This window comes from Poecilia reticulata, linkage group LG16 (genome assembly GCF_000633615.1).
Source record: "Poecilia reticulata strain Guanapo linkage group LG16, Guppy_female_1.0+MT, whole genome shotgun sequence".
Lineage (NCBI taxonomy): Eukaryota > Metazoa > Chordata > Actinopteri > Cyprinodontiformes > Poeciliidae > Poecilia > Poecilia reticulata.
This window is the reverse complement of record NC_024346.1, coordinates 32,312,487-32,327,303: the sequence shown is the minus strand read 5'-3', so window position 1 is coordinate 32,327,303 and position 14,817 is coordinate 32,312,487. Positions and strand designations below refer to the sequence as shown.

At 40.5% G+C, this 14,817-nt stretch overlaps 1 protein-coding gene across 1 annotated transcript in view; it reads right to left on the bottom strand.

The window, feature by feature from the left end:
• Nucleotides 1-965: 965 nt before the first annotated feature.
• Nucleotides 966-14,817, bottom strand: part of kcnq1.2 (potassium voltage-gated channel, KQT-like subfamily, member 1.2) — a 58,672-nt gene continuing 44,820 nt past the window's right edge. Inside the window, exons 13-16 of the mRNA XM_008432871.2 lie at nt 12,980-13,033; nt 12,633-12,750; nt 10,101-10,169; nt 966-1,062 (exon numbers count right to left, since the gene is read on the bottom strand). Coding sequence (XP_008431093.1) covers nt 966-1,062; nt 10,101-10,169; nt 12,633-12,750; nt 12,980-13,033 — 338 coding nt within the window. The remainder of the gene's footprint in view (nt 1,063-10,100; nt 10,170-12,632; nt 12,751-12,979; nt 13,034-14,817) is intronic.

Sequence of the window (14,817 nt, the reverse complement as noted above, 5' to 3'; positions counted from 1 at the left end):
TTATCGTAAAAAATATTCCCACCCCTAATAGATAAACTGATTTTTTTTCCTCATTCTTCTTAGCAAAAAAAGCTGAAGCTCAGTCAGAATGGACAGAGTGTGTCTGGGAACATCGGTTTTAAAGTGCTGCCACAGTTTCTCGCTCGGCTTTAGTTCTGTGCTTTGACTGGACCATTCACGAAGACGCTTTGATCTGAACTATTCCACTGCTGCTCTGAATGCTTAGGGTTGATTTCCTGTTCAAACTTGAATCTCAGTTCCTGTTTAAAGTCTTTTTCAGCCTCTAACAGGATGTTTTTCCCAAGTTTCACCTCGCATGCATCTTCCCCATCGGCCCTGATGAGCTTCTCTGTCGCTGCTAAAAACCAAAAACATTCCCACAGCATGATTCCACCACCACCGCCATGTGTCACACGTTTTGCAAGCAAGCCAGAAAATTCGGTTTTGATCTCGTCTGACCAGAAAATCTTTTCCTAATATTATTTTTTGTTTTTCCAGTGGCTTTCATCTTTGTGGAGTGCCAAACTACTAGTTGTCTTGTTGACAGATTGTCCTTCCGACCACAATACGAACAAAAATGTATTTTTCCGATGCGAACACTGACGAACATACTTAAACATGTCACCCAAACACGAGTGGATATATTCTCAAAAGGAAGTGAGGTGGAGTATTTAAGCTGCTGCAGGATCTGCTTTCAGACGTAAAATGGGGCTCATTTACACAGGTGGGGCAGCCACTTACCCAGGGTGGGCTCAGAGTAAGGAAGACACACACACACACACATAAAAACACATATCATGATATAAGTTCCTCTTTGGTGGGACCGGATGTCACAGCTCCCCTTTTCGCCAACCCCTCCTCCCGTGCAGCAGGTCGACGCCCTGCTCCGCCGTACCTCCCTGCTTCTGCTCGCAAGAGAGCAGAAACCACAGAGCACCGGCAGACGAGCTTCATCAATAAGCCCTCTATTCTCGCCACGCTCCGGAACAGTGGGCTCCCTGACGGAGCTCCGGCACCTGGACGCAGCGCGTCAAGAGGCCCAGGCGTCTGCGAGCGCCGCACCTCAAAAACAAAACAAAAAAAAACTGCCACACCTGAACAAACCCCTCGAACGAAAACCACATCAAATGGCGGGAGGGAACCTGCGAGCCTCAGATCTGTGGGGAGTCCGGCCCAAAATAAAAAACACACACGGTCGGGCCGGGAGGGCCATGAAAGGCGAAAGAATCGGTTGTGCAAACAGGCTGCTCAGGTGCCGGATTACTGCTTTCATTAACAGGAGAGGAGAAGAAGAAACTGAGCCGCGTACAGGAGATCGGGGAGGAGGGGGAGGCAAAACGATGGAGGATATTTATACAGGTGCTTCCAATGGAAGCCGAGAGCGCAGCACCGCTGTAATAGAGCAGCATCTATAGCAAGTCAGAGGATTCGGTTGAGCCCTTTTAATTTTGCAGTATTTAAAAACAGATCTGCCAGGATTAAAGAAAGGAACACAGAGAAGTCTGCTGTGTCAAATACAAAGACTCACGATGACTTTAAGGGCCGTTTACAACAAGCGACATCAAAATACACATAATAAAACATCATTATTATCTTCAAGGCAAGATGTCATGCCTTTCTTCTCAAAACGTTTAATACTTGTGCTGACATTTTCAGTTTGAAAACAGGACTTTGTGTCTTTCTTCTCAAAACTTGTGATGCTTGTACTCAAAACTTCTGCTCTCTTTCAAATATTCACTGTGCTCTCTCAAACCTTTCACCTCTCGCTCAAAACTCGTCTCTGCTCGGATCAAATCACTGCTCTCTTCCGAATCGTTTTCTGCTCGTGGTTGGAACAGAGAAGTACCGTCGCCTGGCAACCTCTCTGCCAATAGAATACAAGAGTTTCCTACTACTGGCAGAAAAGACAAAGACGACGACAGGAAGTTGCAGGACGATGACGACGCGGCTTGTTTTCTAATCACTATTCACAAGAGCAAACTTAATTGCGTTTCTTATTTAGTGTTTTAGCGGAATATCGACAACATTTTGTGCATATTTGTAATGGAAATGCAGCTGCTGAGATTCTGAAGAATTATCAAAGAATTACATACATCACAACAATACATTTGGAGATCAGATATGGGTAAAAATTTAGACTTTTACACCTTAAATAAGATAACAATGCTATGCTAGTCCATTTCTGTTTCAAAGACAGTTTGGATGGCCTCAAGAAATTGAGGTGAGTTTTGAGAGGACTTTCTTTATATTCAGTTTAGGAGTAAAACGAGCGCACCTTAAGGGCTTCCAGTGGTCACTCTAAATTTAGACTCTTCAGCCATATTTCTCTCGATTCCTCATCTGCTGATAACCGACAGAAAATAATCCACCGATTGCAGGAATAATCCATCCTTGGCACGCACCACCTGGAGTCACAGGTTAAGCTTCGTCTGATTGAAGATAAAGCCGTAACGAGCAGGCAGGTTCAGACGTGTCAGAGGTCAACGTGTGTGAGAACTTTAATGGAAACTAAAAGAGAAATTTAGCTAAATTGCGAGAAGTTACTTTAAAAAACGGACTTCGGCCCACTGTGCTTGGCAGAACCGTTTCAATTCAACCACAGGAGAAGGTTTTCCATCGTGGAAAGGTGAGGTTATGCCGTGACATCTCCTCTGAATCATGTTGCTATGCTTTCACTAGACCAGAACCTTCATTAAAATTGTTCAGTCATTCTGTCATGGACATCAGAATTTTCTGGTAGCAAGAAAAATAAATTCATGGCTCCAAATACAGCAAATACAGCAAATACAGCAAATCGACCAGACCCAAGACCATCATCGCACCGCCACCACCATGTTTCTCTTAACGTAAGGTGTTTTTCTTAAATAGTGTGTTAATTTTATGACATATGTGATGTAACACAAATTTTTAAACGAAGTTAATTTTGGTCTAAAGAGTCCGCAAACTTTTCCAAAAGTCATCAAAATGTTTTTTTGGGAAGTGTGAGGCGTCATGATCACTGACTAACTGAGGTAAGCGACGCCTGCAGGGTCGTAGACTTTTGTCTGGTTTTGTCTTTGACCTCCAGGGATGTGATTTAACCCTTTCCAGTCCCATTTTATTTTTTCACCTGACCTTTAAATCGAGGAATAACGTGTTGCTTTTCCAGATGTTTCGGCCCACTGGTCCTGTTTGAGTTATTTCTGAAGTCTGGATTTGCAAGATTCCTTCTAATTTCTAAACTTTTTAATGTTTCTTTACAGGGCAATAACCTTTTTTTTTTGTTGTTTTAGTAATGTGGGATATGTGTGGTATTGAATTATTTTTTACTTTAACTTCCCATGAAAGAATCTTTTTGCTTGCCGCTTTTCCAGAGGATGCGTGTAATTCAAGTAAAATAGTACATTGTGATCAAGATGCTTAATTTAATCCGGTTTTCTCTTTTGTAGCAAAGTGAGAGACAGGAAAAGAACATGGACTAATAGAAACATAAAAAAACAGAAATAATAAAATATTTCCAATAGGATAGGACTTAGGAATTATTTTATGAACAAAAAAAAAACAAATGCTAAAACATCGAAAGCAACATCTGTGTAATAATTTGATGGATTGTTATTTAGAAAGTAATCTGATTTAATGAAGGTCGTTCGGGAGTCATCTACTGGTGGTCATGAATTTATCAATACACACGGTTGCAAATGGACAAAAATTTCCCCGAGCTATACCACGACTCGACTTCCATTCACAGGAGCCCTAATAGTTTAATTTTCTCTAATTCTACTGGGTAATTACTTTAAATGACTATTTAACCTCAGCGTCACAGAGCTGCAGCCCATTAAGGCAAACATGATTAAAATTAAAATGAGCCAGCAGCACAGTAGAAGGAATAATAAATTATGAAGGCAGCTAAGAAAAACACTAATTGTCATTACATTAGTTCTGCAAGTGAATAATTGTTAACAGCACTCCAGTAATCAACCCAGAGACTTTTTGTTTTTTTCTTCTTTTCCTAAATCCGTCTCTGCCCCGGGCAGAGAACAAGAGCAGGGATGATGTCACCGAGAGACTCCATGATTCATGTTGCGAAAACAGCAATTTCCTGAGTTATTTTTGCTCCCCTATTATCTCTGTTTTTATTTGCCTTTGTGGTGGTGCAAGTCTTTATGGAGGGTTCATCAAAACAGATGCCAGGGACGAAGACGTTACCGTGTATTTCGAAGGAGCGCTCCCACACTCACACATGAGCTCTGTTTGTTACAATCGGAGCAAAATAATCGACCTTCTGCGCCAAATCGACGTCGGATCCCACCAAAAACTGTGGGGTTATGAATCCGGCTCTTGTTGGTCTATTTTTCGCTTGCTGCAGCTGTGAACGCCGATCGGGCCGGCCTCGTTCAGCAGTACTTATTCATGCTGACTTTGGACTGGCGCCTGAAGCACTGCACACCGGGATGCTTACCAAATCGGCGAGCATGTGCGATGGGTTCACTTCAGCCCATTAGTCTGCGCACCTTGGGCTCGTCTTTGCTCGTGCTGACGGAGCCAGAAGTGCCGCTGAGACGAACCAAAGCCGCTGCAGCAGCCGCAGCAAATGTGGCGGCTGCAGCGCCTCGCAGGCGTATTATTCATATCCCCTTAATTTTTCCCACATTTTGTCTAGTTACAACCACAAACTTTAATGGATTTTATTGGGGTTTTATGTTGACACACCAACACGAAGTAGCGCATAACTCTTAAGTGGAGGGAAAAGAATGCTCGGCGTTAAAAATGTGCAACATTAAAAATCCAGCGTTTGAAATCAGCCACTCTTCACTCTCATTTTATTGTTGTTAATCACGTCTTTTTGCTTTTCTTTTCTTTTTCTTTTCCCTTGTGTGCAGCATGGGAAAGTTGGGAAGAGTTAATACTAAGATGGGTTAGTCAAGTTTGGAAGAAAACCTTAAAGAGGAATCAAATATCTGAGACTGGTGTAGATTTTTACCGTATGTCAGCACAAAAACTCTCAACATGTCAGCGGAGCCTAGTCAAAGTCCAGATTTAGCTTCGATTGGGAATATGTGAAAGGTTTTTAAAAATAAATTTTAACAAGAAGAATGAGTAAAAATCTCAGTGTCGATTTGCAGAAATCGCAGTGGACGGTGTAGTTAGAGGGCCGAGTTAAAATACATTTTCAGATTTTTATTTTTTGGTCTTTTTTTTATTTATTTGTTTATCACTTTCCTCCCAATTCACAACAAATCACTGTTTCTGTGTGTTGGCATATCACAGAAAATCCCAATGAAATAAAATGAATACTTCATTTTTGTCAGACCTACATGTACTTTTCCCATTTATGTGCTCAATATGCGATCATCTGAGGAAGATTAAATGATTGAACACAAAGAAGCCCAGCTACATTCATTTAGTGAAAACAACAAGGATATAATCACATGCAAATGTTCTTTTTTTTTTTTCTTCTTCTTCTTATTCTGGGAACATTTCGCAGATTCGTACGGCACGTACGAATCTGCAAAGCCTAGTTGCAAAGCCTGTGATAATTTGTCAATCTGAAACATTTTGGAATTCAATCCATGCTTTTTAACCTTCAAATGAAAGTGACCTACAGCGGCGCTTTAACACAGTCTTGATTTAAAACCTGCGATGCCTCTTTGACGCAGTCGGGACTTGGATCCTGTCAGGACCTTGCGCTGTCTGTTAGGAGCTTTTCTTTCTTTTTTTTTCTTCCTTCACGTCTTTGATCACGTTTGCACCTGCTGCGTTTGTGGCTGAAGAGTAGACAGCTGCAATCTGTCACAAAAGTAGGTGCAAATTGCTCCCATGTGTTTGGAGCTGATGGGCGTGTTTGCATCTGCATGTATTTAGCGCAATCTGCATCATAAATCTTGTGCAGAAATACAGCAGATAGTGGCATGAAAATTGGTTGGCTTGACGAATCAAAACAGAGCAGACTCATGCCGTTTATGGTAAGCTACATGAGCGAGGGTAGAAAAGTTAATTTTCTTGAACAATTCTACCTCTTCATGTCCGAACCTCCATTTTTTTTTTTTGTTGTTGCTGCATGCCCGAAAACCTTTGTTTTTATCAAATAGATTTACGTAGGTATTAATACAAAAATACCAAAGAGTAGATTACTAAATATTTAGCAACGACATGACATATACTACTTGAAGTTCTGGAGTATAAAGTTGGGATGAAAATGGGCGAGGAGGGAGGAGGAAGAGGTTAGACTCGGGGTAAGTTCTTTCAAAATCATCCATCAATGTGAACATTCATGGTTTACGAAAAAAAAAAACAATTACAGCTGCTTCCTTCGACCGAATGCTGCTGTTAAAATCTGTCCGTGCCGTTAGCGTTCGATTGCAGCGTACAAGAACAAGCATCCCGCCACAAACACAAAGTCAATTTGCTCAAAGTTTTCGACAAAGGATGCCAGTTGTTCAGTGGAGAGCCTCCGTCTCAAAGGAGAGCGGCCATGATGACATGTGTGTCCGCCTGGAAAGACTCCCGCGGCGCAGCGATGGCTTTTCTTTGTTTGTGCCCTGCCAGCCTGAGAGAAGGGGAGCTAATTAAGAGAGGAGCCCGCAGGTGGAACATGCTGGTTTTTATGAGGACACGAAACGAAGCAAAGGGCCGAAGAGGCTGACCACACCCAGCAGGAGACAAAGGGGGCGACCGCCTCGGGTCACAAGACGACACCCGTCACTGACCTGCTGCAGCAAGACACTGTAATTAAGCAGGAGAGGAGGGTTTGGACGGCAGGGGTGTAATGATACAAGGTACTGGACGGTTCAAAAGACAGGATTTTAACAGCACTTTTGATTAAGCTGAGATTTGCTTCACAAAAACTACCATGAGATGAATAATAAAAAAAAAAAAGATTAGACACTGGTATGAGAACATTAGTTTCTAAATGTTTACTGAGGTGACGTAGTTTTTCACATATCTGAATGTCGCAGCAAATATGCATCAAATTCTACAGTTGCTCCGATTAGAAATATATATTTTTTAAATATATTTTATGACTGTTGTGTTTTCTGTACTCAAAACCACAAATCGGTGGTTTTCATTGTTGCGAGAGTTTTCCAATAACACCATCCCGATGCACATTTTAAAGAAGTACTGCTGCGTGGCGTGGAGCTTTTCAATTCGTCACAAAAGAAAGTAAAAAAACTAAAGTTTTTATCTGTTTGCAAAGCTTGATTGGTTCAAAGATCCAGAATAATTATGCATTTCAGTCGTGTTCAGGAGTTGAATCTTTCGACTTTGTTTCACAAAGATCAAAAGATCTTTAGAAATTAGGAATAAAAATAATAAAATGTTAATTTTCACTTTGTGTATCTTAATAAATTCACATTTACAACCATTCCAGTCTCTTTTAGTAAACAGGTTGCCGCAATTTTTTTAACATACAAAAAAATTGGATGTTCTTAATGTTAGCTTGTAAGAGGTATAATAGTTAGCCTGGTCAGTGAAAATGTCAATAAGCTAATTTTCCCGGTCTGTCAATTTGAAACGTGAACATGGTAAAAATGGTTTTGATGCAATTTCCATAATCCAAATTTGACTTGGAAACAAATGCAATACCACATTTTTTCCAAATGAATAAATTTTTTTTCCAGAAAAAAATTGTATTCATTTCGTAACAATAACCATTGTAGACTTTGAACTACATAAAATCAAATGCAGCCCAAACTCATAAAGAAAACTGTGCATTTTTATTTTAGCTGGAAGAGGAAGCAACAAAGCAGATGACAATTTGAATTTGGAGCAATGAAATGCTCCAAACCAGTTGTTAGCATCCTATGAAATGCTAACCATTAGCGGTTAGCATTTGACTGTATCGTTTACCAATCATTCACATCCTGTCTGTCGATGTTTTTGCCACACAGATGGTTTTAAGGAGGTTGGGGTTTAAACAACCCAGCATTTTGTGTTAGCAACAGAAATAGCAACTTAAGAGTCAATTCCAATCGTACTTCAAAATAAAAGTTGGCTAAAGACTTTATTTTAACAAAAAAAAATGGGGTGCTGCATTTTTTATTTTATTTTAAATAGACAACAACAGAATCTAAGAAGCAGAGAGTAAAACAGCAAGAGACAAAAAAAAAAAAAAACGGAATAAAGTAGGAGCAAAGAACACAAACACTGCAATCAGCTAAACAAGGCCTTCCTCTGTTTACGGCCAGAGATGTGTGTTGGAAATATTTACTCACACTCCAAGAATGTTGATGTCAATAAACCTCTAAATCTTAAAAATTGACATCGTCAAAGTTCTGTATAAGCATACACACGCTGCACCGAACCAAACAAAACGCCAAACCACTTAGTTCTCACACACTCTGATGTATGTATGCACACAATCAGGGGAAACCAGTGCTTGTCTGAACCGGACCAAGATCAACCCTCATTTGCGCAGGAGTAGGTAAACAAACGGCGAAGGAAGTGTTTATAATGAAAAAAAAAAAAAGGGAAGCACTATGTTGACAACTGTGTACTCTGTGTTTTTGTTATGCGTCTCTGTGTGTGTGTTTTTTTTAATTCACATATTTTATAAAATTCAATAAATCTAAGCAAGATGATTCAAAACAAACGAGGAGGTAAGTAATGGAGACTTATTTTCTCAGGGGAAGATAAGCATACTTATGTGTGTGTTTTGGGTTGAGGGGGGGGAGTGAAATCAAAGTTTGCGTGTGGACGCTGCTCAGCCCCACTTCCTCAGAAGCCCAGAGACATCACAGCCAGCTGTATGGATGCTTCTCTTGCTTGTGGGCTAACGCACACACATGAAAGTTTCTTCTTTTTTTTTTTTTTTTACATGGAGGATTGGGGTCGGGGGGATGGGGGGGGGCGGCTTCTTCAGCGAAGCCAAACAAACAGAGGAATGTTCCGGCTTGTGTGCCGTCATGGACAAATTAAAGTGACAGAGATGCCAGCGGTGCAGTCCAGAGTCTGTTCTGAACACGCAGAAACATAAACACAGAATGGCATCGACTTGCGTCAAATTTACATCGCAGATGGAAGGTGTGGATGAAACCCTGGGACATTTTTTTTAATGTAAACTAACAGAAAAGCGATATGGAGTGTGTGCATGCAAGGAGCCTCGGGCAGCATGGGTGGATCCGGGAGCTGTCTGCAGAGATCCAGATAAGGATGCCAAATAACAGCGCCTGTCCTTAGTGGCGTGACACCGAGGGCAAAACAAACCAGCTGTTATGGGAGTGCCCAGCCAAGCCTAAATCACAGGCTTTGGAGTTTGGGGGCACAATAGCCCTGCAAAGCATACAAATATACGTTGCCCGTCTTTTTAGCCGTAGGAATCTAGATATTTTTCCTAATAAAAGCCAAACGACATCAGAAGAGTCAAGTCTTCATACTGGAACAAGTTCATGAAAATCTCTTCAACGCCCAAACTCAAAACCGTACAYGTGCCCCTGGGATATAATTACGTTTAAAGGAGTAAGGAGCAGCAGTTAAACATTCCCTTTCAAAATGGCCACACCTTTAACAAGCGGATCGTAAACCTTTCTTCATCTTGCTTATGATTTGTTTTACATAAACAGAAGTGAGACCAACACACCCACATGAGCTGTGCAAGCAGCTACAGAATACATGTTAAGAGAGATTGACAATAATACCAAACGTAGCACAGCAGAATAAACTATCCTTATGATCATAGTGACAGTGCAATTTTTGTAATCTAGAAGGTACAGTTATGACATGTTGAGCCATGTAGGTGTGCTGTGCTATCCGACATCAGGATGTTAGCAGCAGCTCGTTTACGCTAACGAGGTGGCGGTTCTGGTAAGGGACTGGTTTGTCCGGCACACCCTACAAATGCTTCACTGTGGAGGACAAGTTTCCTCAAAAGGGTCTAAATGCTTTCCAGCGACACTAAAGTAAGTGGTAAGTATCCCTGTAGATGGCAGGACTCAAAGCTTCACTGCAGAATGTCGCCTGAACCATCACAGTGCCTATACCCAACGCAAAACGGGCTTCGTCAGACCATCTGAATGATTCACAGACATTTCAATATGCAAGATTCAATATGCACGTTTTGCTACTAGGAGAAGAACAAGAAAAGGACAAGAGACAGCCAGTGTTGGTAAAGCCCGGTACAGTACCTTGAAGAATTTAACTGATGTGTGGATAAAGAGTCCTGAACCAATGCCATGGAGGGGCACGTCAATCGACTGCAAGACAGAGAAAAGGCATCTTCCCACTGATGACTGCTCTACATTATGCTTGGTTTTATTAGTTATTTTATTAGTTTGGTTAAGGGTTTGGTTTCAGTCTCTTTACCATGTAAAGTAGACATTTTGTTAGAATGTATGGGGCACTAGCGACTGACGCAGAGGATGTTAATCGGTATGTCACTGTCATTTTTATTAGTCCTGAAGGATTAGTGAAAACTGAATTACAAAGCAGTTAAAGTGATAAAGAATGAGTCACACGTTTGAATGTAGGTTCAAAAGGTCGTCAGAGGGTTTGGAGCTTGAGAGCAAATAATACTAAACAACCAACGTAAATGCAGAAATCAGCATTCACAAACAGTAATAAAAGGCAATTTGATTGGTTCTCTGCCGATGTAGTGGTTACATGGTTGAACGAAAGGTTTATCCTGTAGTTATGTTGCAGTACAAATGGCCCCCAGGATGAACAAATGGCATCAGAAATACAACAACAAACAATAAAAGTGAGCTTTTTTTTCAAAAATTGTAATCTTAAAAATAATAAAGCAATTTAGACATTTGACAAAACATAAATCAGAAATGTGTCGTAGTTAAATGTCTAATCCTTTAAAGTTTAAATGTTTCACGAGGTCTCTAATTTTCCACAGCTCTCTTTTTATCTGCATTTGTTCTCCTTTCTTCAACCAAACTAGTTTTAGGTTGCACAATAAGCCACTTAATCGTTTCTGTCTGCTTTTACTGTAAAAAAAAAAAAAAGAAAAAAAAAGAAAAGAAAAGTTTAGATATTTTTTAAATTTCAGAACAGCATTCACAGCAGGCTCTGCTAGCTGCAGTGCAGCAGAGAGCAAGAGAGGGGGGTGAGCAGCACCACACAGAGGGTGATTGACGACGCTAAGACACGCCCCCTGGCTCTGATTGGTTATCTCTAGTTAGAACTGGGAGCACTGGGAGAGCTTGATTTTTTCAGATTACCTGTCTCATGCCATACTGTCACAACACAGCGTCAGTTTCAACAAATATTTTAAAAAGAAAATTAAAAACTTAACATATTTAAAGAGCTTGTGCAAACAAAGACTGCTAAAAAAAAAAAAAGCTTCTTTCGGGGCCATGAGAGTCCAAATCAGGGGACAGGAAAGGTCTCAGAGTGAATTTCACACCTGTTCAAGAAAATTTTAAAAGCTGTCCTAACAATTAGATACAATATATTATACGCATACAGTCAGATTTATCAAACATTGGATAAAAATAGCACTTGAAAAAATTTGTTCTTTGGAAACAATTGTCTATAAATCACACTGCTTGTGCAACAGAGTGAAAGCATATTTATAGTTTAGTTGGTCTAATATATAATTTAGAAAATATATACATTTACAAATGTAAATTAAACATTTACATTTGTCTTTATATTTGAAAAAAATGCTCAATTTTTGTATGCTCGGTCTGCAGCGTTGTATTATTTCTTGAGAAAACAGTGACTGCGTAGTTGCATGCAAAAATATTTTGGATGAAAAACACCTGCATGCAACTTTTCTCTACTACAAATGTGACAAATCGGCTGATTTGTGTTTGACCTGGTCCATTCTTCCTTTCGCTATTTTCATACGACAGTTTCTGTCTTTTCCTACACACCACACAAACCAGAGATCTGCCATTGAACGTTTCCTATCTGCCAACACCTGATCAGGGTTTGGTTGGTTATAAACAAAATGTCTGATAGCTAGCTGCGCAGACTAATCACACTAATCATGCTTTTTGCTAATATATGACACTAAACACTGTATAATTTAAAATTTTTTCAATGGATCTTTAAGGACAACGGAGCATTTCTTGTCACATTTCCTTTCCATCCATCCATCCATCCATCCATCCATCCATCCATCCATCCATCCATCCATCCATCCATCCACAATGTTGAAGTATCGGTGTCAAAACCTCTGAAAAGATGGATGATTAAGAATGACTGAGACTTAGTCACCAAAGTAGTCACCAAAGTAGTCATCATGCGACGACACAGGAAGCAAACCACATCTAAGTGCGCAGAGGTTCACCTAAGTGAAACCCATTTGAATGACCAGGTCAGTGGGAGGGAGGGAGGAAGAGCATCAGCATTCATTCTGCATTCACACAGCAAACAACAATGAGTTCAGTGAGGGCATGTGATGACAAGCCATCTGTACCTTAACATGTTCTACAACCCATTCACCGTTTCCCTCAAGAATGGAAGGATAATCCCCTTCACAGCCCTCTGTACCTGATATGGCCTTGGCCCCTCGAGAGTCTCTTTAACCCTCAAGAGACTTCAACAAAACAGCTTCATTTAGAAAGCAGCTAAAGTGGCTCTCCGCTCTGACAAAGGAACTCCAGGCACTACGACCAGGAGGGAAATCAGACTAAAATGAATCAGATAATGGAGGTCAGCGGAGGGTGATGCTTTAGGGAAGGAGGTGAATTTTGGAGGCTTACTGGTTCTTGTTGGTGACCACCGGCAAGGGAATATCCTCACTCATGTCATCTAGGTCATCGGTTAGGCTGTTGGCGCGGGAAATGTCTATGGACGTGCTTTTATTGCCACTCCCCTTTACTGGAAGGGACAAAGACACGAGATAAAGTTACCAGTCGGAACGTAGCCAGCAAAGTGTTTACAAGGTTGAAACGGCGTCATTAGCCCGGGTGGACAAGGTGTTGGTAAAGACGACTTGTGCGTTCCAATAAATATAAATGTAGTATCAAAAGGAGCCGAGATAAGTAAGCTGATGTTAGTCGTAACATAAATGAGAGAACTGGAAAAAGGCAGATAATTAGAAGGGTACCTGGGGAAGCAGGACAGCTCAGAGTGAAAGATGACCAAGAGTGGTGAGGAGGGCCTAAAAGTGAGGGACACACAAAGGAAGAAAAGTCCATTAGAAAATAGGTCCAAAAAAATTTAAAAAGCATCCACACAAATTTAAGACTTTTTCACATTTTGTCACATTACAACCACCAACTTCAGTGTGTTTTACCGGGATGTTGTGACAAACCAAACACGTAGCCATATTTAATTGTGACAGGGCAGTTAGAAATACATGTTTTTCATGTTTGTCCACTAAAACTTTGGTCCGTCCTTCTTTGAGAAATGGCACAAGCTCAGTCCGATTTGATGAAAAGTGTGAATATGTTTTTTGAACTGGATTTATATCGCGGCCTTGAATAAACAACACATCGATACTCTTCGATCTAAACAATTTAATCGTTGCTTTAAGTTTAGGGTCAAGGTCAATTCCGGCCACAGTGTCAAGTCTTTGGCAGTCTCTAGAAAGGTTTCCTTCCAGGATTTATCTGCATTTACCTAAATGTCATCACGTTTGGATCAACTGTTTAGTTTCTGCTGAAGTAAAACATCCCCACACAGCATGACGCTGCCACCACCTAGTTGCATCAGTGGACAGTGAGTTCAGGATGAGTGTTGATCATACACAACATAAGAAATTATGCATGCAGGCCAAAGGGCACAAGAAAACGTTTTCCAAATGTGTCCATGTGTTCAAGAGTTTTTCTACTGGTGAAAGAAAGCTAGTGCATCTTGTCATCATTTCATTAAAAGGGCAGCGTTGAGTTTTCCAGGCACACAGTGCTTCAGTTGTTAAAAAATTCCATATAAATATCAAACATGGCTTGAAAGAAATAGTACTTTGACTTCTTGAAATTGGGCCTCTGTCTTTTTTTAAAATATATTTATTTTTTATTTTGAAAAACAGATTTCCATCACATTCGGTAATTGGGCCTCTGTCTCTTTAAGGAACTCTTGCTCCTTCTGAAACTCCGCCATATCGAAGTCATCGGCATGGCTCCTCTATTAACCCCTGTCTTTCTCATCATTTCATTAAGAAGTAGCTCCTTAATGGGCTCAGCAGATCCACAGTTCCACCAACTCTTTGCTAATTGCTGCAAGCTAGTCTGCGGGACCTGAGTGGAAAGTCGAAAGGGAAGGGTTGTTCTGTGAGGCAGAAGCTGAGTGGGTTGGACCTGCAACTCAGTAGGAGCTACGCCTTAAAGGTGGAGCTACATCCACCCACGCGTTTTGCACAGCTGAATGGTTGCCACGGGAGATTAAAGGATTTCTCAAACATGCATAAAAGAATCAAAGCAACACTCCAGGTACGTTTTTGATGAGGGAGTAACATTGTAACATGATGAAAAGCTAAAAACAAAAGTACATTTTACATGGTACTGGCCCTTTAAGGCCACATTTATGAAGCACTCAACAAAACAGCAGCTGCACCTCCCCCCAGAGTTGGCATGTTTTTGGCTATGTTTTATAAAAACACATTTGAGGTCTTAGAACAGCTTGATTTGTACCGAGATTAAATTATTCACATATTCGTTTAGGTGTTTTAGGGCAGTGTTTTTCAACCATTTTTGAGTCAAGGTACACCGTTTTAATTGAAAAAATCCCGAGGCACACCAAGAACTAAAAATGGAAATAAAGATACTCTGTAGCCGCCTATATATAGTCATTCTTATCAAAGTCTCTTGAATAGGAATCAAATAAACACAAAAATGTATTATCACATTTTACATTTCTTATTTCAAATTGCACTTAACATATCCACTTCAAAAATACACCTGAACAGCCACAACACTGTGGTGTTAAATTTAAAGAAGTTGTAGA